The following is a 24,542-nucleotide window of genomic DNA, read 5'->3' as shown; positions in this document are numbered from 1 at the left end:
AGTCAGATCCAAATGTGTAATAAAATTATAATTTTTAAAGTATTTCTTATCTCAGAAGACTAGCTTTCCCTTTATTATGTGTCAATTTGGTTGAGAGCAGATGTAACTGTTAGTATTTACACAGAAATGTAAAGTGCACATTCTGACTACAGATGGGAAAACTGAGATTTAGAAAGATCAAAGAAAGTGGGCATGGTAGTACATGCAATTCTAGTACAGAGGCACTGGAGGCAGGAAGAGCTAGACATTGAGGCCAACCTTGGCTACATAGCAAGAATCTGAGACCAATGCAGTTACATAGTAAGACTGTCTCAAAATTTTTTAAAAAACTAAGAAAGAAAAAAAGAAAGTTCAAAGAATTGTTTAAAGTGAGGCACAGTGGATAACAAACTCATCTTCAGCTTGATAAGTCAATACATTTCCTATTTTGCCAGACCAATCTGAATTGTGTTGCTTGACACTTGTAACTGGGAGTATCAAACAGAAAATTTCTGTGGGAACATTTCTTATTTGAACCATTTACTAATCTGTAAATGGGGATAGACTAACCTATCAGTAATATTCTTCCTGATTCTCACATTCCCTGCCCTGAATATACACACACACACATATACACACACACACATACACACATACACCCTTCCAAAACCATAATGTTAACAGCATAACACATCAGAATTGAAAACCTAAGAGCTATCTAAAGACATTAAAATGGTGAATATAAACTTTAATAATGTTTTAAAGAAATACATAATAAGTGAACAGGAAACAATCTGTTAAATCTTAAATACTTTATGCAAAGAAATGGTTTAATATGCTATATGATTGGAAAAAAATCCTCTTAGGGGCAAAGAAACCATAAATCAAGGTCCCCTTTCAAATAAATGGATATGAGATATCTTTAGGTTGAATTTTAAACCTGTGATAATTCCCAGTATTGTCAAGTACAAGTACTCACACACTACCAGTCAGAATATAAAGTGTTTCCATGGAGCTCCATGGAAATAATATTAAAAGCTTCCAGATTCCTAACCTTGTCAATAGTTTGGTCTTAACTTTATCCAGAGACAATTATGAATATGAACAAAAGTGTTAGCTTATAGCAGGTACAAGGCCCTGGTTAAAATTCCAGCACTACCAACAACAAAATAAATAACAGGGCTGGGAATGTGGCTTAGTGGCAGAGTGCTTGCCTAGCATGCATGAAGCCCTGGGTTCTATTCCTCAGTACCACATAAACGGAAAAAGCCATAAGTCATGCTGTGGCTCAAGTGGTAAATGCTAGCCTTGAGCAAAAGAAGCTCAGGGACAGTGCCCAGACCCTAAGTTCAAGTTCCTGGAACTTGATGATGATGATGATGATGATGACGACTACGACCATGATACATCTTTACAGAGGGCAAATAATCCCATTAACACAATAAACCAGCACATCACCATTAAAATAATTTTGCTGAGCATCATTTAAGGATGTGAGAAGAATGTCCATTATACATCATTGAGAGAAAAGAACAGTGATTGAAAGGGACATTTTATATGGCATCAGTTTGTTTAAAACTGTTGCTATTTAGAAATAGAAAGTAAGGCTAGACACTTGAGGCCAAATGTTGATAGCTATTCTCTGTGGAACATGGGTTAAAATTATCTTTTTTCTTCTTCTGATGCTTTTCAAATTTTAACAGTGAACGAATTTGAACTTCATAATCTGAGTTATTTAAAAACTCTTACTTAAAATATGCTTTATAGAGCCAGGTGCTGGTGGCTCACGCCTGTAATCCTAGCTACTCAGGAGGCTGAGATCTGATGATCACGGTTCAAAGCCAGCCAGGCAGGAAAAGTTTGTGAGACTCTTTTTTTTTTTTTATTGGTCCAGTCGTGGAGCCTGAACTCTGGGCCTGGGCGCTGTCCCTCAGCTCTTCAGCTTAGGGCTAGCGCTCTACCACTTGAGCCACAGAGCCACTTTGGGCTTTTTTTTCATTTTGCTTATGTGGTGCTGAGGAATCGAACCCAGGGCCTCAGGCATGCAAGGCAAGCCCTCTACCACTGAGCCATCTTCCCAGCCCTTCGTGAGACTCTTATCTCCAATAAACTACTCAGAAAACTAGAAGTGGCACTGTGGCTCAAGTGGTAGAGAGCTAGCCTTGAGCTGAAGAGCTGAGGGAGAGCGTCCAGGCTCAGAGTTCAAGCCCCACGACTGGACCAAAAAAAAAAAAAGAGTCTCACAAACTTTTCCTGCCTGGCTGGCTTTGAACCGTGATCATCAGATCTCAGCCTCCTGAGTAGCTAGGATTACAGGCGTGAGCCATCACACCTACCCTCTCCATATTCTTTTTTAAAAATGCTTTATAACAATGTAAAAGAAAAAGACACTGTTTTAGTTTTGTTTCTGTGAGCAGATAGCAAATGTGTGATTTGTTGTTTGTAAACAGCATGCCTTCCCCTAACTCAATAGTTCCTTTTCTTCTGCTCCAACACCTACATCAAAGTCAACTCTGATATCAAGATTCCCTGGACACCAGTGGTGAAATTGATTGGGAATGGTAGCCCAGTGGTAGAGCTCTCTTGTGTATAAACTCGAGGCCCTGGGAAGCATGACACTCAGCAAAGTTGTTCAACCATTCCAGACACTTGTCATACAAAGGTTGCTTCAGATAGGAATTAAGGGTGGGAAAAATAACAGATTTACCTATTATCTTGGACCATTTTCCGTTGTAAAAACCTAACACCAGTGGCTAGTAATTTAAAAGAAAAAAGGTTTTCCCCACAGTATAACCCCTGTTTTCACTGTATTTGATGTCTGTATAATTTGTGGAGGGGAAGGGGAAAAACAAGTCGTTTAAATAGGGATACAGGTGGACCCGTTGCAACAATGAGAAGTACAAGGTGTCATGTCCAAAACGAACTTTACAACTTTGGTGGGGGGAGGGGGGAGGATTGGGTGGGGGGGCAGGGGGAGGATGGGAAGGGATGGAAAGGGGAAACAAAGGAGGAGGCTACAATGCTCGATAAGAAATGTACTCATTATCTTGCCCATGTAATTGTAACCCCTCTGTACAGTATTTTCACAATAAAAAGTAAATAAAAATTTAAAAAAAAAGAAAAAAGGTTTTACGGGTCTTGGTTCAGGATGGGAAAGCCCAAAAGCATGGAGTCAGCATCTGCCTGCCTTCTAGTAAGGGCCTCAAAGGCCTGAACTGTGTCCTATCATGAGGAAAACTTGGAAAGGGGAAGCAGGCATGTAAGGAAAGTACATGTACGCCAAGCCAGCTTAATAACAACTTGCTTTCTTATGAGTTAATCCAATGTCTGAAAACTACCCAACTCTTTCTCCTGAAACAGATAAATCTAGACTTCATCCTATCAGAAAGTCAGCACCCTATAACCTAATTTCTTCTGAAGACCCACTTCCCAACACCAACAAATAGAGAATCAAATTTCAACATGAGCTTGGATAAGGACAAACCATACCCAAGCTATACACAACTACCAACTTAACACTGTCAGGTCGAGATCCATTCATTAAATGTGGTGTGTTGTAAAGAAAGGGTTCTTCTGCTGGCACAGACCCAGATTCTGATATCTTTCTTTCTCTTGCCCAGATGATGGTAAGAACAAAAGGTGATCATATTTCCATAAGTGAGAGGAAAGGGGAACAGGGAGGTTTCCTTTCAGAACTGAGGCAAATGGAAGTATTATCAGAGCAGCAACATACAGAAGTGGAGTCTGGATTTTAACTCTGCCACTCAGGGCCAACTTACATTAGGCCACAGTAGGCACAGTACTGAGGACCTGCAATACTTTTACCCACACAATATATTTTAGTTCTTTTAAAATCAGAGGAAAACATAGGAGGTTACAGGTTGAAGGAAATGCATGACACCCACATAACCATAAAATATAATTTGCATTTGATTTTTTGCACAGGAAGGACATCCAGGAAGGCACTGATCTATCTGTCTTGTTTATAATCACATTCCCTTAAATCAATGTCAACTTTCGTTTTAAGCACAACTAAATATTCAAGACAAGGTTTTAATTATAGTTTTTTTTTAATGACTGGTCATATTTAACTACATGGTTTCTCAAATTTGTCTAATGGTAAAACCCAACTAAGGCACATGTTATAAATACAGATTGTCAGACTGGGAGTATAACTCAGTGGTAGAGCACTCGCAGGAGGCCCTGTGTTCTATCCCCAGTGACAGACACACACACACACATGCACACGCATACACATACACAATAATCATAAATACATAAATAAAAGCAAAAGTATAGATTGTCAAGCTTTCACCAAGAGATTCTGACTCCATATTTTCAAGGCACGTCCCCTGTAATTTTCATCGGTTAAGTTCTAGTTGAATCTACATAAATGCTATAAATAGCTGGAGTATGTCTTCAAAGTGACACATGAGAGTTTGAATGATCTGACCTTGCTGAAGCTGTGAGGGCAGAATTCTGAGGCTGACAGCTGAGGGCAATGCACGGCAGTGACCCCAGAAGATACTTAGGTGGCTTGTTAATTCAATTTTTTATGAATAATTTAATTTACATTGGTACTGCAGGTGATTTTTTTCTAAATTTTGCATATAGCTTTTAAAAGTTCTAGCTATCATCTCATGCTTGATTAATCCACACAGCTGTGGTTTAGAAGTTCTATTCATAATTAATTTCTATCAGTGACTTCCTCTTGTCCAGTCATGGTCATTGTCAAAGTAAGTATGCATTCTTCTATAAAGTAGCTGGCTTTGGCAACCATATATTCAAATGTTTAGGGCATGCAGGCATTTCTTTGATCTGCATTCCACATGGCTGGACTTCATCAATTATTTTATGAAATCAAAACAACAAACAGAAGTAGTCACATTAAAGCCAAGTCTTCAGGTCAAAATTTGAAAAGGGCTCTTCAGGAAACCATATACCAAGGTTCCTTCCAATAGCACCCTGGAGTACATTGTTAACTTGGATCTGGACCAGGAGCAAGCAAGATGAAGCTGAAGATGAGGGCATCCAAAAACATTAAACCCTGAAGTAAAAGAAACTTTATTACTTCATGCTCTTCAAGTCCGTGAGCAGCTCAGAGAGCCCAGCCTCTTTCTCAAGGTTTTGGAGCTTCTCCATGCCACTCTTAATGGGAGAGAGCATTACTTCACAGTAAGTTCTTTAGCTGTGTGGAGAGGGTGTGTGGAAGATAGGTACAGAGTTATTTCTCAGGAAGAGGCTTCCAGTCTTGCCCAGCCTAGAGCCAATAGAAGATAAATATCTATCTTCCACATGGTCCTCAGCTTTAGTTACACCACCTTCTTCATTAGAAATACAGTCTCTGACAGAGCATGGTGATATACATCTGTAATCGCCAGCAATTAGGCCGAAAGGATTAAGAGTTGAAGGCCATCCTGGGCTACCTAGCCAGCCTGAGCTACCAAAGGAAGGAAGGAAGGAAAGAAGGAAGGAAGAGAGGGAGGGAGGGAGGGAGGAAGAAAGGAATGGAGAGAGGGAGGAAGGAAGAGAAGGAAGATATGTTCTTGGATAAAAAGGAAGATTCCAGTTATAATCATTCCCAGGGGTTCTAAAGAACACAACTAACCACCATGTTCCTGTGTGATTATTGCCAAGGGGATCATTTTGATACAGTATCTACCAGGAACAGCAGCTACTCCAGTCTTTCAATGCCCTGAGCTGGGCTCAAGATGGTAATCTCATTACCTGCTTAAGCAAATCCCAGTATAAACCACCAAGAGGTTTAGCTTTCTGTCTTGACAAGCCACTAGAGCATGCTGACTTCCTCTAGGGATGCGAACAATTTAATTCCAGGTAGTAGTTAATTAGAGAGGCTTCAGAGAGAATAGCACTGCTAGGTGGTACCACCAAGCAGAACATGCCCATAGAATAGGCTTTGTTCATTTACTTCAGCCTTAACTACCAAAATCTGGCCAAACCGTAAGGCTACCAAGGGGTGCTGTGGGACTAAAGAAGGACGTAGCACCTGTTCTAATAGCAGTGCAAGTCTAAATAAAGTCACAAGCACCTGCCTCAAATAGTCCAGGATCAATTACATTTTGTTGTTGTTTATGCCAGTACTGGGGCTTGAACTCAGGACCTGCATGTTGTTCCTTAACTTTTACAATCAAGGCTAGAGCTTTACCACTTGAGCCACAGTTCCACTTTCAGCTTTTTGGGGCTAATGGACTTTCATGTCCAGACTAACTCTGAATCATGATCTTCAGTTCCTAGCCACCTGAAGAGCTAGGATTAGATGTGAGCCACTGGCACCCAGCTCAACCACATTCTGACTCATTCACTAAGTGAGTAGATATTTATTGGAGTTTTAAGACATAAAGAGGTATTGTGGTGAATAAAATTCAGACATGGCAATGTATCTGCCCCCTTGTCACCTCTAACCCATAAGTATTGATGAGTCAAGGATTATTTGGAAAAAGGAATGAAATGCACATTACACAAGAACAAAACAAGAGCTAATGCAAACAATTCTTTTTAATATTTACTAATGACAGTTTTTCATATAACATCCTTTTTTTTTTAGTATAGTAGTCATCACAGAGTGAAGTCTGACCCTTTCTAGTCTTTCAAAAACTTTAAAGTTTTTGAAAGTTTAGGTCATGGGTCCCCCAAAAGTTCAAATTCACAGGATGTTAGTACTTGGAAGATCTAAGAACTCTGGCTCATTATAAGAAGATAAGAAGATGCTCAACAACGTTACTAGGAGGAATGACAATATTAACCATAATAATATATAATTTTGGACCCACTTAGGATGGCTGTAATAACAATAATGATAACAAGAGAAAGAAAACTGAACCATGCTTTTTGGGAGGAGGACAAATGAGAGTGGGAGCATGTTAGTAGAGAAACGGAAAGTGAGCAACATAATCATTGTATTCCATGCACATTATGTGAAAATTGAACTACATAACTTGAGGGTAGAGATGGAATGGGGAGAAATGGAGGAGAATGACATTGATCAAGACGCATTATACTCATAACCTGATTTATGGAATTAGAAACCTTTTTGTACAACTGCTTAGTAAAAAATAACAATAAAACATAATTAAAAAGAAAGAAAACTGTGTTAGTGACAAGAAGAAACAGACCTGGTGGGAATATTAGATACTGCAATTCCTTTGGAGAACAGCTTGGCAGTTTCCCAAGCAGTTGATCACAGAGTTAGTATATAGTCTAACAGTTCCACTACTAGATATATACCCAAGAAGCATGGAAAGGTGAATCTACACAAATACCAGTCCATGAATGCTCATAGCAGAAGACATACTAAATATCACCAACTAATGAACATGACAAAGTAACATGACATATTTATATAAAAATATTATCTGACAAAAAAGGAATCATGTGAACACACACTTCCCAGGTGGCTAGAGTGTTCTTTCGTCTCTATTAGAGCATTCTGTCTTGGTTTGGGACTAATGTTATTAATGTTTTGCTACTGTCAGTGTTGATGAAATATGTCTACCTAGTACCTACACTGTGTGAAAGCAGAGAAACCAGAAAAGCAAGTCTGTTAAAAATGTGATTTTCAGGGCTGAAGCAGAGAGTTTTCCTGGCAAGTACAAGGACTTGGGTTTGCTGCCCAGTGTTCACTCTGAGGTACAGCATGGGAAATATCTCCAAATGTAAGATGTGTGAGGATCTCCAATTCCATCCACTTAACAGCACTCATCTTGGCTGTTCAAAATTATTTGTTTCCTGCCAGGTATGATGGTATATGCATTTAATACAGTGTTCAGAGGCTGAGGCAGGAAGATCCAGAGTTACTCGAACAGTCTAGACTACATACTGAGATCCTGTAGAAAGAAAGAAAGAAAGAAAGGAAGGAAGAAAGAAAGGAAGAAAGAAAGGAAGAAAAAAAGGAAGGAAGGAAGGAAGGAAGAAAGAAAAGAAAAGAGTAACAACAAAGAAAAAGAAGTGCTTGTTTCCTTCGAGCCTTCAGCTGCCTCCTGGGCCGTCATTCTGTCACTGGTAAATTGTCACATGTGACAGTCACTGCAATTAGCAACAACAATCATTTTCTATACTAATGCAGACACAGCTCGATATATTATCTCATTGAGAAAACAGAAGAAAGCTTGAGAAATACAAATAGGAGCATTTAAAATATTGGACTTTGTTTAGGTCATATCACAAAACGCTGTATCAAAAACCAAAGCAGCCGGATGCTGGTGGCTCATACCTGTAATCCTAGCTACTCAGGAGGCTGAGATCTGAGGATGGTTCAAAGTCAACCTGGGCAGGAAAGTCTGTGAGACTCTTATCTCCAATAAACCACCAGAAAACCGGAAGTGGCACGGTGCTCAAGTGGTAGAGCACTCGTCTTGAGCTGAAGACCTGAAGACAGCGCCCAGGCCCAGAGTTCAAGCCCCACGACCGGCAAAAACAAAAACAAAAACAACCAAAAGCAAACCAAGAAAGTCAGAATAACAGTAGTTTCTCCATATTCTTTTTTTTTGGTCATGGGGCTTGGGCTCTGGGCCTGGGCATTGTCCCTCAGCTCTTTAGCTCAAGGCTAGTGCTCTACCACTTGAGCCACAGAGCCACTTCTGGTTTTCTGAGTGGTTAATTGGAGATAAGAGTCTCATGGACTTTCTTGCCTGGGCTGGCTTTGAACCATGATCCTCAGATCTCAGCCTCCTGAGTAGCTAGGATTACAGGCGTGAGCCATCACACCTAGCCTCTCCATATTCTTTTAAATTGGAATTTTAAAATTGCATCTTAACTCTGAACCACACATATGAAAGAAATAATATTACACTTAATGTAATTTTATATAAAGTTGAGGGAAATGAATTTGCATTTGTGAAACTCAGGAAATTGTCCCTTATGTATAGTAGTTGTAGGTTCATGAACTTTAGGAACCATTTCGCAAAATTTTGTTGGCTACATATTATGGAGAAATGTCTGACTCAGAGAGAGTGTGCAAATCCTAACTAATTTTTGAACAGCTTCCTTGAAATTTGATTCAAATTTCTTGAATCAAAACTGATTCAGCAGCTTGGAAAGCATTATAGAAAACATTTCACAAAAAAAGATGAATGCTAAAAATATCTAGCAAGTCTTCACTGGGCTTGTGAGAAATATAACAAGAAATCAAATAAAAACCGTGTACCATTGGCTGATGCTTGTAATCCTGGCTACTTGGGAGGCTGAGATATAAAGATATGACTTGTTAAGCCAGTTCTGGCAGGAAAGTCCATGAGACCTTTATCTCCAATTAACCAGCAAAACAGAAGTAGAAGTATGCCTCAAGTGGTAGAACATCAGTCTTAAGCAAAAAAACTAAAGTATGGCATTCAGGCCCTGGACCCAACACACACACACACACACACACACACACACACACACACACACACACACACACACACACCATCCAAAACTTTTAATAAGTGCTCAGATGCTAAGACAGTGTTCACACACACACACACACACACACACACACACACACACACACACACCATCCAAAACTTTTAATAAGTGCTCAGATGCTAAGACAGTGTTGTCAAGGGTTTGTTAGGTTACCCATTTACTTGTTATTATACAACTGACCTGAGCCAGAGTGAGAGCACTGGCCAAGCAAATATGCCCAAGCCTTGACTAAAATTCAATTGAGTTTGGTACACATGTGTTGAAGTGGTGTTTTAGAACTTATGCAATTTATTTTGTGGACATGTGCCTACAGGAAAATTTTAAGACTTGAGGGTTACAGATTTGCCAAAGAATGGTCTATTCACAACAAGATGCCTGTTCTAAAACTTATAAACAAATGAGTTAACCCAACGTCACATTGTACCAAATAACACTAAGGTCTTGCTGCATGATAGGCACTGTGCTAAGAGACTTATACTCACTAGTTAATAGTTCTCATAACCTACTTTTATGGCAATTTTACAAATAATGTTTAATATTAGTTAGTTGATCTCCAGCATGCTTTGTAATTACAAAGAAAAATATTGTTAAGAATAGTTTTGAATAAACCATGTAGACCCCTGGAGATTATAGCCTGCAAATAGCTAGCTGTTGTAAAACAAATATCCAATGACTGAACAAGTCTAATTTATACCTTTATCTAAGATTTTCCTGTATTACAACTGGCATAAAACTGATATTGCTGATGTTACTGATGTTTTTAAGTGATTAAAATACAATAGTCATTTTCACAAACAGGCAGGAAGGTACAAAAAATGCATTTGAAGTGCATTTTCATAAAACTGGCAAAAGAAAAACTCTGGCATTTATGCAGGTTAAGAAATGGCCACAATTTAACTAGTTTGATCCTCAGAAATGCTTGATATACAAAGTGAGATTAAATAGATTCTACATCTTTGTCCTTGCTCCAGGGCATAGCTTTGAAGGTATAGCAGCTAAAGAGTGTGGCAAATTTCACAGATTGCAGCAGTACTTATTCTATAGACCTCCAGTTCAACTTTGAATCCAGTGACTGGATTCCAGGGCCTAAGCATAGTCCTGTATCCTAAGTATCTTCAGGACAGCTAGTTTGTCTGTTCCTACTAACTCCATTCCACTGACTTCAGAAGAAAAAAGTCGGTAAACTTAATACTGTTCCTTCTTTCTTAATCTATAGCAAGACAAAAACCATATAGGAAATACCAGTTATTTCTAGTCTAGTGATTTGGGGAGTAACTTCCAGCAGCTTTCTAGCATTGTACTCTTTCATTCCAGGAATGAGCTTTCAACTCTAAGACCATGAAAAAATGGTTAAAAATTAATTCCATAGAAAGAATAATAGGTAATGGTAAATAAAAAGATTCTCTGATGGGAACACAGTATGTATCATGTTTTCATTACCTTCTTTCAAGTGAGATATAACAACTTTAATTCTATTTAGATAACTGAATTCATTTATCTAATTGTGCGTTACAAATCAAATAATCTCAGCTAGATGTAATATACTTCTTACTGTTTCAGAAATAAAGAAAGCACAGATGGTTTTATTTTTCTAAAAATGAGTACTAATCTAATCTTTAGAAACAGATACAAACATACTGAATATTGAAATGATATGATTAGACACTTGTCTCAATACAATCTGGGCTAGGGAAAGGGAAGTTGGGCTTCTAATAGAAGAAATAAAAATAAGATCAAAAGCAAGTTTGTAATTAGAGAAGCCACGTGATGACTGCTGAACAGTACAACATACTGTGCTCTCTAGTTTTCTATCACGTCTGAAATTTTCCTAAAGTTTGATTTTTTGTTTTTTGTTTTTAAATCCCAGCAGTCTTCAAATGCAGTGAGAGGACAAGTGTACACAATCAGTCACCTTTGAAGCAAAACTTGAGCTGGGGAAGTCCCTGTTTTGCTTTCCTGTTTATGAAACTACACAGATCAAATTTCTTTCCCACCTGGCTAGAACAAATTCCACCTACCTGCCTTAAGAAGAAACAAATGAAGAGATTCAAGCCATCCTATCCTAACATTTCAGCAATGAAAAATAACAATGACTAATTTAGTTATGTGAGTTAAGGTAAGTTATGACCAGATTTATATTTACTAAAGATATAATTTTGACAGTTCCCAAATCACAATGAACAAGTAACTAGAAATCAAATCATTCCAATAAAAACATACCAAATTAAATATGAGTAAATGATATGCCAACACCTCTTTTGTGTAACCACTACGCAATCTAGCACTAAGCTAACTTATATTCTCCATAGTTATTTGGCCTTGACTCATAATTCTCCTGCCTCTGCCTCTAGCCTGCTGGGATTACAGTGGTGCATCCCTACCTCTGGCAACTTCATAGTCCTAAACAAAACTGACTAAATAAAATGTTACCTAGTTGTGATTATTCTGGATCAAGAAGAGAATAAGAAGAGGCAAATAAAATGTAAGGCAGATGTGATTCAAATGAAATTCTACCTTTACACTATAATGAGCCCTGAAAGATTTGTGGAATATTTTTTTTTTAACCTTGTAATGCTGGGGGATTAAACCCACGGCCTGTGTCAGCTATCCCTGAGCTGACTGTACTTCAGATCTTGATTGCATTCTTTGATAAGGACAAATATCCTTCATCTAACTTTTCATCTTCTAGCATCGTCACTTTAGCAAGGTAGATGTTGTTCACTTTTCCTCTAATTCTCTACTTTTCATCTATGAACTATGGCCCTGTTACTGGTATCCTGGTAAATGTTTAACAACTGGCTTTTAAAAAATAAAACCCTGGTTTCCAGTGCTTGTTAATGGTGTAAATATACCTACCATGCCCAAAATGATGGCTGCCCAAAAATATTGCAAGAAATTAGGAAGAAATGTGTGGAATCAGTCCCTACTGTCAGAATAAGCTGGCTCTAACAGACCATTTGGACTCCTGGTTTGTCTAGGATAGTTTTAATTTATGTCTGTGGTCCTGGTGTAATTAGTAATGGCACCTCTACCAAAAGTGTTGAGGAAGGTCGAGCATGTTGGTGCACACCTGTAATCCAGCTACTTGTGGGACAGAGGTTTGAGGATATCCTATCCAGATTCTAGCATAGTGCTCATCACAAAGGAATAAAAACTCATTAGTCCATATGGATACTCTGGGAACCATTAAATCACAGAGTTTAAGGCCATTTAAGTAAATCCTTCCTTGCCTTCCTTGTGACAATCCCAAAATCCCTCTTCCATTCTTGTATTACTACTTACTAGCAACTCAACTGAATGATATGGGTGAAGTCTGGCAGACAAGATTATAGGTTTTAGTTTTTCACAAGCAGCCAGAGGAAGAGTTATGGTAATATAGCTGTTTTCAAATACCTAATGAACTGCCATGTGGAAGGTGGATTAGATATATTGTAATTCCAAAGAACACAGGGTTATGGGGCAGAGACTAGACTTTTGACATAATGTAAAGAAGAATCTCAAACAATGCCACCAATAATGATAGTTACCTAATGGCAGACATGCTTACATTTTACTAGATACCTCACTATAATCTGACTCCTATTAGGTTTGAAGTCAATTAATATCAGCTCTGCCTGCCTCTAGTCTACTTTGAGCTGTAAATGTTGTCTAGAAGGCCCAGAGGACTACAAGTAACTGGCACTGCCCATACTGGCCAGAGGTTTATGCAGGTCCACTCTGTCCTGAATGTCTACCCAAAGTCCCTGAAGCATCCCCTTCAGCATGGAGCCAGAGCCAGGAATATGTACTTGTGCTAAGAGCAACAAGTCCCTAGAAATATCCATGTCATTCACCATCTGCTAGAACAAAGATTGCAAGGTCACTTTTTTCAATCCCTGGAGAGTAGGTTAAAAAGATGACCCAAGAACTGGATGGAACTGTGCTGAATTTTTTGAAGTCTTTTTCAATTCTTGTAGTTCTGAAAAAGGAAAAGTGTTTCCTCTTCCTAATCCTTTACATCTCCCAGGGCCTATCAGCCTCACTCCAAGACTGAGATATCAAAAAGGCAAGATCAAGGAGGGACATTTCCCTTTTAAAAAATAACTTTGCCCAAACACTAAATTAAGAGTCAAATGAATCACAGTGTTTTTATTCACTAAGTTGTTCTCAATGTCACTCTCAGAGTAAGCTGCATTTGTTCTCAGGAATGACAATGGGGACTTGTGACATTAACCCTAAGTCCTGCTTTTAGAAACATCAGGGGGCCGGGCACTGGTGGCTCACGCCTGTAATCCTAGCTACTCAGGAGGCTGAGATCTGAGGATCGCGGTTAAAGCCAGCCCGGGCAGGAGAGACCTTGAGACTCCTATCTCCAATAAACCACCAGAAAACCGGAAGTGGCGCTGTAGCTCAAGTGGTAGAGCGCTCGCCTTGAGCTGAAGAGCTGAGGGACAGCGCCGCCCAGAGTTCAAGCCCCACGACCGACAAAAAAAAAAAAAAAAAAGAAAGAAAGAAACATCAGGGGGCATTAGCAAAGCTTCCTGATGGAGATGGTGGATCAAATATATTGTTTTATATTTAAGGATACTCGGAAAAATGGTTCCCACAGGCTTCTAAGTATGAACATATATTTTATGCACACTTTCTCAATTTGGTCTTTATCATACCTCATGAGCACTACTATTTCTATTTGCAAAGTGAGCCAAGAAGAGGCTAAGAATATCACCTAGGCTACACCATTAGTAAACAGTGAATGAGAACCTGAATCTACGTGTGGTGGTTCCAAAGCTCTTTCCACTATGGACACTCACTTCCTGGGAATCCATGAGGTTTGCAAAGTCAAAATCCTGAGCGCTCTGTATCTCCACTTGTAGATACTGGGAGTCCCTCTTATAGGGTGCCGGGAGCAGCATTTATTTGATGAAATAACTTGTGTAAAGTGGTTAGGTCCGTGCCTAGCCCACAGTCAATTAAGTGCTCCTTATAAATGCTAGCTATTATTTCTTCCAAAGACTGTATGCCAAAGTTGTATAGCTGTCTTTTAACTGTTGCAGAATATATTTCCTATTTCCAACTAAGTATTATTATGATAGAAAAGAAAACTAGCTGGCAACAGAGATTGACCTGGGTTCAGAGTTTGCTTTATTTCTCTGAGCATCTCTTTTTCCACCTGAAAAATGGAGAATGTGCACATGTGTTTGTGAAAGTACATCAGGAACAATGAACATATAAGCTATTGATCAGAGATAGCTACCTGCATCCTCAGCAAAACAAAGCTACAGGCCAAATGTGGCATAGGTGCCTGCAATGCCAGCACTCAGGAAGCTAACAAAGGAGGATTCCAGACTCTGTTGCAAAAATAAGAAGCAAAAAATACCACTTACTGTCACAAGTTTCTCCACCCCCTTTACAAAGTATAGAGAAACCTGTTAAGAGGATCAGAGCACCATTTTGATGTGTCTGCTTCTAAAAATAATATTCCTTTGTCCTTTTGAATCTAGTGCTCTCAAGTATATTCCTAGGTACATACATCTACATACATGCACATAGCTATGTACGTGCACACACCTGGCTAATGAACTCTATGCAACTAAAAGATGTCATGTTAGGTAATGAGACACCAAGTTTACCAGCTGCCCCGATCTAGCCTATTCTAGCCTACTTAGAAATTCTGTATACCACACAAGGTATACCAAACAGTTTCCATATCTAATTCAGAATGATGTCATTCTAAGAGATATGTGTGTATGCATGTGTGTGTGTATGTATGTATGTATATATATGTATATATATGTAATTAAATGTGTTTTAAATGTAATTGAATATGTAAAAAAAAAAGGCTAGACATTGTGGTGCACACCTGTAATCTCAATACTTGGAGGCTGAAGCAGGAGGATTGTTGAGCATTAGGCCAACACGGCAACCAGGTGAGTTCCTGATTCATAAAAACCATGATTTACTTTCACGGTAACAGGTTATTATTTCACACACACAAATACACATTGAGGTCTGGCTTTAATAAAAACTAATACTGTCAGTAAAAAACACAATTTTATCTCTGTACTTATTTTGTCTCCAAAACCATGACAGGTTTTGTTTACTTGCTTGTTATATTTTCCACATGTTAAGAATTAACAGTACTATTTCCATCTTTTTTTCCTCTAATTTTTATTGTAAAGGTGATATACAAAGCTGTTACAGTTACACAGGTCAGTTATTGAGTACATTTCTTTTTGAACAGTGTCACCCCCTCCCTCATTTTCTCCCAGTTTTTTTTTTTTCCCCTTCCAACACCCTTCACTCAATGTTGTATAGTTCATTTCCAACACAGTGCCTAGTAAGTATCACTATTTACTATTTCCGTCTTTGGTTATCATGCCAAACAAAATATGCTTTAGCTAGGTTTTGCAGCTTGTGCCTATAATATCTTTTTCTCAGGCGGAAGACAGTTTAAAATAAATTTGAGCAAAAAGATAGATAGATAGATAGATAGATAGATAGATAGATAGATAGACAGACAGACAGAAAGATAGATGTGTCCAGGGTGGACAGCATTCTCCCTTCCTTATTTCACAAAATCAGCAGGAACTGTTTTTGCTGGAGGTGAGGGGGTGAGTTGAGGCGGAAGGGGGGGTGCTGGAGATCAAACACAGAAAGTTGAAACTGCTAAGCATGATGCTTTACCACCAAGCTATTTATTCTCCCAGTCCCTGATTTGGTTTTTAGATTGCAGATTACCTCTTCATTGAAAGGTCAAGTTTAAAACTTTTAATTAATCAAAAAATACTGAATAATTTCCTTGTTTTCAAATATGAAGTATTTTAATGATATTCCATTCTACACAAAATTTTACCAAATTAGAAACATACCTGTTGCAACGTGCATTCCAGAAGTACTACCCTGGCTATCCTAATACACATCTAATTTGGAAAGGGACAGGAATAGAATGTAGCACACTGGTCATTACGAAGTAGTTATTTGGATGGCTTGATGCTTTACCACCAACCTACTCGACAGTTCAGATTTAAAGGACTCAAATGTTCCTTAAAACAGAGATATGCTCTCCTTTATGTAGATTACTCTGTAAGAGTATCTAAATAAGCCGGGCGCTGGTGGCTCACGCCTGTAATCCTCGCTACTCAGGAGGCTGAGATCTGAGGATCGTGGTTCAAAGCCAGCCCGGGCAGGAGAGACCGTGAGACTCCTATCTCCAATAAACCACCAGAAAACCGGAAGTGGTGCTATAGCTCAAGTGGTCGAGCACTCGCCTTGAGCTGAAGAGCTGAGGGACAGCGCCCAGGCCCAGAGTTCAAGCCCCATGGCCGACAAAAAAAAAAAAAAAGAGTATCTAAATATTAACTGATTGAACAATAAAATAAATCCACTATTAAGAAATTTTTATAGTGGAATGGGCAGCTAGTATGTAAATTTTCAGAAAAGTTTGCAATACCTGAGAAAAGTAGACATGGCAGGATAGCCAAAAAACCAACTTAGATTAAGACTTTTAAAACTTTATACAAAAAAACCAATCATGGTCACTTAAAAATGAGAATTAAGATCTTTCTGTAAAAAATACAAATCTATTTCACTTCTGACACAATATACACAAGCCAATAGTTATATTCTCATGCGTTTTACAGTAATTCCTATGGATTTGCAATCACAAGTTAATCACAGGTTAATTTTTTGTTTTTCTTCATGTAATTGGTAGAGATTGTATTTTCAATTTCTTGAAAGTATTTCAAGGAGTATTAAATACTCAGTTAAACACTGATTATTCAAGTTGACAATAGATAAAGCTCAATATAGTTCTTTATATTTTAGCTAGTTTCATTGCAAATTCTAGTATAATTTGTCATTATAGCTCAGAGAACAACTAAAATGCGGTTAAAAAAACTAAGATTAGCAAATCCTAAGTACTAGTTCATATTAAGTTCTTATAAAAGTCGAAATGTAAAACAAAAGTTAAGTAAAAAATCGGTGTTACCAGTCTTATAACCATAACCAAACCTGCTATATGGTTCCAAAGCTCCACACAAAACCTTAACTTTCAACCTTAACATTTCAGAACTACAAAATACAAGCACTGGATTCACCCACAGTCACGCAAAAGATTTCAACCCCTCAGAAACTTTAAATCAGTGCAGAAAAGCTAAGAGTCAGAAAGAAATAAAAACAATAAACAAGAAAAAAAAGTTACATCGTTTGACAATTGCCAGGCTTTTACAGAAATCCAAAAATTTGTCTATTTTCCAACACAATTAACATAGAATAATTTATATGCAAAAGAGCATGTTTGGATGCAATCGCTTATTAACATACATTCTACTTACTTTCCTTTCTGCCATTTATAAGCTTCATTAAAGAGACCCCAAAAGAGGAAATCGGCTGTGTGAAGTTAGGCTCAGATAAACTGGATCTACAAATTTACATTCCAGAACGTCCAGCAGGGAAAGTACCCTTTACAAACTACCATTATATATGCCAGGTTCGATTGTGAAATAATGCACTTCTGGCTTTCGACTACACATTACAATTACACTCAACTCTACCACCCCACCATGCATGAAAAAAAAAAAAATCCACCTCCAATCCCTATTGGTCCACCTAGTTCCGGCCCACATGGTATCAGAAGGTGTGTCCCTCCCAACAGGCCATCTGATTGGCTGCGAAGAAGCAAGGCTTAATAGGCTGTGATTTGGGGGATTGTCAGAGTCCACGCCTCCAGAACTGGGCTCGCCAACAGACCCAAGACACTGGCGGTTACTGTGCCTGCTGCGCTCGGAGAATAAGTCAGCCTCCGTGGTGCCGCAAGCTCGCTCTATCCACACTCAATGATCCCACCAAATGCTCACCGAGTGCATTTTCCCCGCGACCAATCAGAATGGCTGGCGTGCGTCCGCCTCTGTAGAACCGCGGCCCCTCGGTGTCCAGTCGGCCCATTATGCGGGTAGGACCAAGCAAGGGGACAGGCTCAAGCAATGACCTTTAGTACTGGGCGTCCTAGGAAGCGTCCGTCCCGAGCTGCCCTGTCGATCGCGGGCGCACACGGTGCGCCGCAGCTCCAGCCCACGCCGTCCCCAGTCCCCAAACCCTGCGCCAGCCTCGCGCCGACGCTCCCCTCCGGCGGGACTTACGCGGCCGGTTCTTCTTCCCGGAGTCCATCCTCCTCCGCAGCCGGCATTTCTTGGCCGGAGAGTCATGCTGCGGGAGCAGCGGCGGCGGCTGGAGCTCCGGCAGGAGCAGGGGGCGCGGGGGCGCTGCGTCACCGCCACTCGCGGAGCCCTGGCGGCAGAAGAGCTGCTGCTGGATTGGCGGCTGGTGGAAGCCGTTGTGCAGCAGCCCATTCACGGCGGCGACGCCGGTGCCCGCGGCCGCCCCTGGGGAGTGCGCGGCCGGGCGCTCCGGCTGCGCGCCGCGGTCTCCCATGCCCAGGGCCGGCGGAGCAGCGCGTGGGCTTCGGCTCAGGCGGCCTCCCTGGAGGTCATGCTCGGACGTCTTTCTTTCCTCAGATCCACCCCGCTGCTTCCGACTCAGCAGCCGCAGAGCCGGCGCCGGGGGATGGCGAGCTGGGCGCTCCTCCCCTTCTCCCGCCGACTCCCCCACCTCCCCCGCGCCCTGCCCCCCGCGCGGCGACCCCGCCGCGCCCGCCCGGAGCATTTCGGCCTCCGGCGCGGAACTGGGGATCTCAGCGCAGCCCCGGCCCGGGCCTCTACCGCCCGCTTCCCTTTGATCCCCAGGCCTTGAGACTTCAAATGCAGCTTCTTCCTCGCCTCTCGGACCTGTCCCCGCCACTGAGCATGCCCAGTTCTGCCCGCCACCGACACCGACGAGTTTCAACATGGGGAATGAAGTTCGCAGGGCTTGCAGAGGAGATGGGCGGACTGGGCTTTGTATGGCAGAGCCAGCCGAAAGGGTACTGGGTGAGGTAGGCTCGAAGAGAGCCAGCAGCTTTAGAAGGAATGCAGGAGAAAAGCCAAATGTTTGCAGAGGTCTGAGGTTTGCTAATCCTGTCCCCAGTGGGCTAGGTACCTTTGCAAGGTCATTCATGTTGCTACCCCACGTATAAATGTGTGTGTGTGTGTGTGTGTGTGTGTGTGTGTGTGTGTGTGTGACAGAGAGAGACAGAGACAGAGAGAGACAGAGACACAGAGACAGAGAGAGACAGACACAGGCACAGACATACAGAGAGACACACAGAGAGAGACCCCACTCTCGCTTTTCCTGAAGTGACCAAACTACTCAAGGCCTGAGGGCAGGGAGGTTATTTATAGAAAGGGAGACAGACTTGCACATAAAAGCACACAGAGTGCATTGCCTTTTGCAGAGAGGAAACCTGGGAATACTGTGAAGGGCAAAAGTAGGCAGGATTTCACCTGGTGCTGGAAGAGACCTTGTAAACAGAAGTAATCGCAAACTATAAAAAGCTCTTTCCTCACCCAGAAAGAACTTGGAGAGACAATATCATGTTATTTATAGAGCAGAGTTGCCTCTGGCTTTAAGAAGGGAAAGCAGCATTATAGGGTGGTCATCATTTAGAGTTAGCCTTGGGATGCAATTCCAACTTAGCCACCAAGCAATCCACATAAAGTCTTGCTCAACACACCTAGCAGTAGGGATCCAGTCTGAGTATGCTCAGTAGGAAGACAAATTGTGGGGAGAGGAGGGTGGGGATCTTAACAAAGTTAAATAATTCCTTGAGGGCTCTGTTTTTGATATGTTAATAGGGTTGTTTGTTTTACCTAAAAGTATTGTTACAATCTTGACACAATCTAGGTTCTCAAAAGAGTTGTATAAAATTTTGAACAGAGTATAACTATGGGTGTGCCCCAGTGGCAAAGACTTTGGCCTAATATGTACAAGGCCCTTGGTTCAAATTCCAGCACTAGGAAGAAGAAAAATTATAGGAAGTCATTGTTTTAGACTAAAAGTCAAAATGGTATCGTTGATACTAAAATTCCAAATCACCAAACTGAATAGCTGTTTGTTTGACTTAAGAAAACCAGGATTAGAGATAATAGCCAGAAACCCAAATATGCCAACTTCTATGGTCAAAATAGTGAATTTGCCCCTGCCTTCATCCTTTCCTAAGAGAAGAAAGAATATCAAGCTATCAGTTTAAAAACAAATTCTTCTGTCCCCACCTTACAAGGGAAGTAACTTTGAAATGATCGATTTACTTTGTTTTTGTTTCTGTCTTCTTCAAACCCTTCTCTGCTTGAAGAAAGACACTCGTCTGCTTGGCCCATTGAAATACTTCTATTTCAGGGAATGAAATGTCCAATCCTAGAATTGAAAATAATGCTAATTAATTAAGGTCATTAAATTGTCAGGTTTATCCTTTGACAGAAGATAGTTGTTATGTTTGCAACTCACCCTTCCTTTCAAGTCAAGGGAAACAAGGCATACAGGAGATTGTGTGTGATATTTTCCATCATTTGTACCACATCTACAGAGGGGTCAGAACCTGGCAAAGATTGGCTGGCCACTGCACTGCCATGCCCCTTGGCACTGTACTTTCAGCAGTATCTAGGGTTTATATCCTTGTTATGGGCTTTTTTTTCCCCCTGCAGAAGAATGTAAAATCAGAGATATTGAACCATTGGGACCACTCACTTGAGAGCACATGCTTCTACTTCTTTATTTCAAATAAGGAAATAGCTAAGGTGATTGAGGACAAATCAGGACTCAACCCTAATTCTCAACTATCTGCTTCTTTGATCTTATACTACTTGAAAGCATAGAGAAATCTTCCTAGGTGATCTAGCCCTTATCTACCTCTCCCTCATCACTATTCTCCATGAGCTCCTTTCAGTTCTTTACAACTTGAATCCCCCCCCCCCCATTCTCTCCTATTTCCCATCTGCTTCTTTATTTGTAACTATAAGATACATCCATTCCATAATCATAATTAAGACAATAATGGAAGAATTCTCATAGGAGCCCAGTACAGTGCTTTGAAACAATAACATTATTTAGTTACTATTCCCTCCAACCCCCACTGTACTGGGTACTGTAAGCTTCACTAAGGCAGATAACTCTTACTCATCATTGCCTCTCTCAGAAGCTATGGGTAACCATTTGTGACTCAATAAGTGACTTACATCCTCACTTCCTACTGAAAATTTGCTAAAAGTCCCTATTTCCACTTTCAGTATTCAAGCATTTACCGTTCAAATTTCCGTATCTTGAACTGAGTCGGCTAAGAAGCAACTTACATCAAAGATGCAAATAGAAGCTTTGGTATTGCTGTGCCTCCAAGGACATACTCTCTTCAGCTTGATTCTCAAGCATGGTGAAGGAGGCCTGAGCCAAGTGGCTAACACCCAGATAGATCAGAAGTCCTGGTACAGGGGACAGACAGAATGTCTTAGACCTGGCCTTCTTTCCTCTCACCTTTGACAAGCTGGTCCCTGGATCAGTTACAACCTGAATGTAATAGGAAGGAGGTAGGTGGCATCCCACAGGTTTATTTATGGGTGTGTGTAGGTGGTGAACTTTGAGCTATAATGTGCTCTTAGAGTAGTCTGGAACAAACTGTGTTTGGAAGAGAATGAGAGCAACCCACAAGCCACTTTTCTCTCTGTTCCTTGGCCATTAATTTATCAATCATTAAGTGTGGACAGTGTGGTAAGTCCTAATACAGGTGGCTGGAATACAAGCACAAATTAGATGCCTATATTGCCTTCAAGAGGCTTTATTTATTTATTTTATTAAATAAATAGAAAAATTTATTGCTTTTCCAACATCAGTGTCACCTAGGAATAACCTAGAGTTTTAAAGTTTTTTTTTTTGTTGTTGTTGTTATTTTTAAGAGATGACATTTGCTATGTTCTCTTATGGTTCAAGCAATCCTCCTGTCTCCACCTCCCTAGTAGCCTGGACTACAGATGTGTGACATTGTGCCTAATTCTATGTATGTGGGTGGGGAAGGAGGTGAGGTTGTAGAGTGCAAACTGTAAGCCAGCAAGCAAATAGGACCAGGTCTGGGGACAAATTTCAATAACAAGTAGCAGCAAGGCTACATAGTTGGAATTTTATCTACTAGACTTGGAGCTAGGAATATTTTTATGATGCAAATGTAAGGAAGAAAAGCTAAGTTGTTTACATTTATTAACTGCTAGGTAGGTACTTTCAGGAGTACTCAGAGTTGCTGGCTCTTTAAGTGACTGTTATCATTCATTCAAGTTCTTTTCTTTAGATGGGGCCCTCTAGAGAAACCTACTAGAATCCAACCAAAATCAGAATCGTTCTGACTAAAATAAGCTTTGCTCATTATCATAATAAATTCTTCACCATGATGCATTCTCATCTCCCATTTTTTAACATGTGAAATGCATGAAGAAGCATAACTTCCAACTGAGTATACTCAGGAATGTGAGGACAAGTTTTGCATGTATGAATATGCATGTTTCTCCAATAAATGACCCGGGTCTTTTTTGTTCAAGGAAATATACTGCTAAGTGTGCTCTCCTTACTTATACCAGTAATAGTCTTTTTCTTCACTCTTTATCCCCTGGTTATGTCTATTGGCTTTGTACTTACCAACAAGTGATTCTTGGATGTTTGTTTACACCTCATAGCCTCTTGAAATTAAACTTAGGACATTTGAGAATGGTTCTTTTAGTGGTTCTAAAAGAATTTATAGGATCATGAGTTTGTGACTAGCCTGAGCAACAAGGGAAAGAAGGAAGGAAGGAAGGAAGGAAGGAAGGAAGGAAGGAAGGAAGGAAGCAAGGAAGGAAGGAAGGAAGGAAACAAGGAAGGGAGGGAGGGAGGGAGGGAGGAAGGAAGGAAGGAAAAAAAAGAAGGAAGGAAGGAAGGGAGGGAGGCAAGGGAGGGAGAAAAGGAAGGAAGGGAAGGAAGGAGACTAGGTCTAAATAACATGGACTTGTTCTCACAGCCATCCCAAGCCTTGCAAGGTGGAAGGGGCTTTCCACCCAGTTCTGAAAAGCCTAGAAGTGAGAGAAGCCATTCATTGAATTGCAGATGTCATGCTGTTTAGAATGTTGGCCCTATATTCTAGATGAATTCAGCTACATATTACAAATCCCCAGCCTCGTTCTTCCTAGATTCATATTTTCATATCCAACAAAAAAAAATAGTGTTGAAAAAACAGTGATAACACACCATTACAGACCATTGCTAGTTCTGCAGATTTTCTGGAAACAAACTCTACCTTTTAATGATGTATCCTCATGAGACAATACCAACAACAGCATTGGGGACAATATCTACAGATTAGAGGAGAGGATTGATTTGAATTAATGTATACTACTGTCTTCTCTAATTATGTTTCTTCTTATTTGTTAGTACTAAAGAATTAAAAAAAAATCTTAAGCAGGGGCTGGGAAGGTGGCTCAGTGGTAGAGCGCTTGCCTTGCATGCCTGAGACCCTGGGTTTGATTCCTCAGCACCACATAAGCAAAAAGAAAAAAGCCGGAAGTGGCACTGTGGCTCAAGTAGTAGAGCGCTAGCCTTGAGCTGAAGAGCTGAGGGACATCGCCCAGGCCCAGAGTTCAGGCCCCATGACCGGACCTCCCCCCCAAAAAAATCTTAAGCAGACTTTCAGTATATGTAATTTCATAATATATTATTTGCAACATGTACTGAAGTAAGGAGGCCAGGTCTGGCCAGTGCCATATTGGCCACATGGTGGATTGTAGGGTCTGGCATCTTGTCTTCATGCGCAGAGAAGGAACTCCCCCTCCCCCCATCACCTGCCTCCCAGGTAATGGGCATGCCCAGACCCCTGGAGGCAGGGGCAATCACTTGGCTGATAGGTTTCTGAATCTGTCAGTCCAGTGCCTGGGACTGGGAATTTCCTGAGGATCTGCCCCCTGTGCCGACCTATTAAGGCCTAGACCAGCCTAGCCACCAGACACCATGTCACATGTGTCTCTGTGATTGTGTCCTGTCTCCTGACTCATTCTAGTCATCATGCGTCCCAATTCAGCTCTGTATTAGAGCTGAATTGGCTTGTTGGTATTGTTTTTATTATTTCTTTCCTCTTTAACATGTTTCCTAGCTGTGTTATGTGTATTTGTGTGCTGCAGGCCTTTGTAACAACTGGCAGTCTGCAGCCTGTTAACTGTATAATAAAGACTCCAATATTCTATATTTTAAAATGTGGCTTCTGGGATGATTTACCTTACAACAGTACT

The 24,542-nt window shown here is 40.5% G+C and overlaps 1 protein-coding gene across 4 annotated transcripts in view; it reads right to left on the bottom strand.

Moving 5' to 3' along the window:
- Pank1 (pantothenate kinase 1) overlaps positions 1–24,542 on the bottom strand; it is an 89,259-nt gene that overhangs the window by 28,557 nt on the left and 36,160 nt on the right. Inside the window, exon 1 of one of the 4 annotated variants that reach the window (XM_042689202.1) lies at positions 18,516–19,481. The exons of 1 other annotated variant lie outside the window; for it this stretch is intronic. In XM_042689202.1, the coding sequence (XP_042545136.1) occupies positions 18,516–19,428 (913 nt within the window). In that variant the 5' untranslated portion in view covers positions 19,429–19,481. Of the gene's footprint in view, positions 1–2,686; positions 2,719–17,711; positions 17,917–18,515; positions 19,482–24,542 lie in introns of those variants that run through there. 2 more of the 4 variants (XM_042689205.1, XM_042689207.1) reach the window with 2 other exon arrangements.

The sequence above is a fragment of the Dipodomys spectabilis genome, unplaced genomic scaffold (assembly GCF_019054845.1).
Source record: "Dipodomys spectabilis isolate Male_0828 unplaced genomic scaffold, ASM1905484v1 ptg000125l, whole genome shotgun sequence".
Lineage (NCBI taxonomy): Eukaryota > Metazoa > Chordata > Mammalia > Rodentia > Heteromyidae > Dipodomys > Dipodomys spectabilis.
This window is presented reverse-complemented; position numbering and strand designations above follow the sequence as displayed.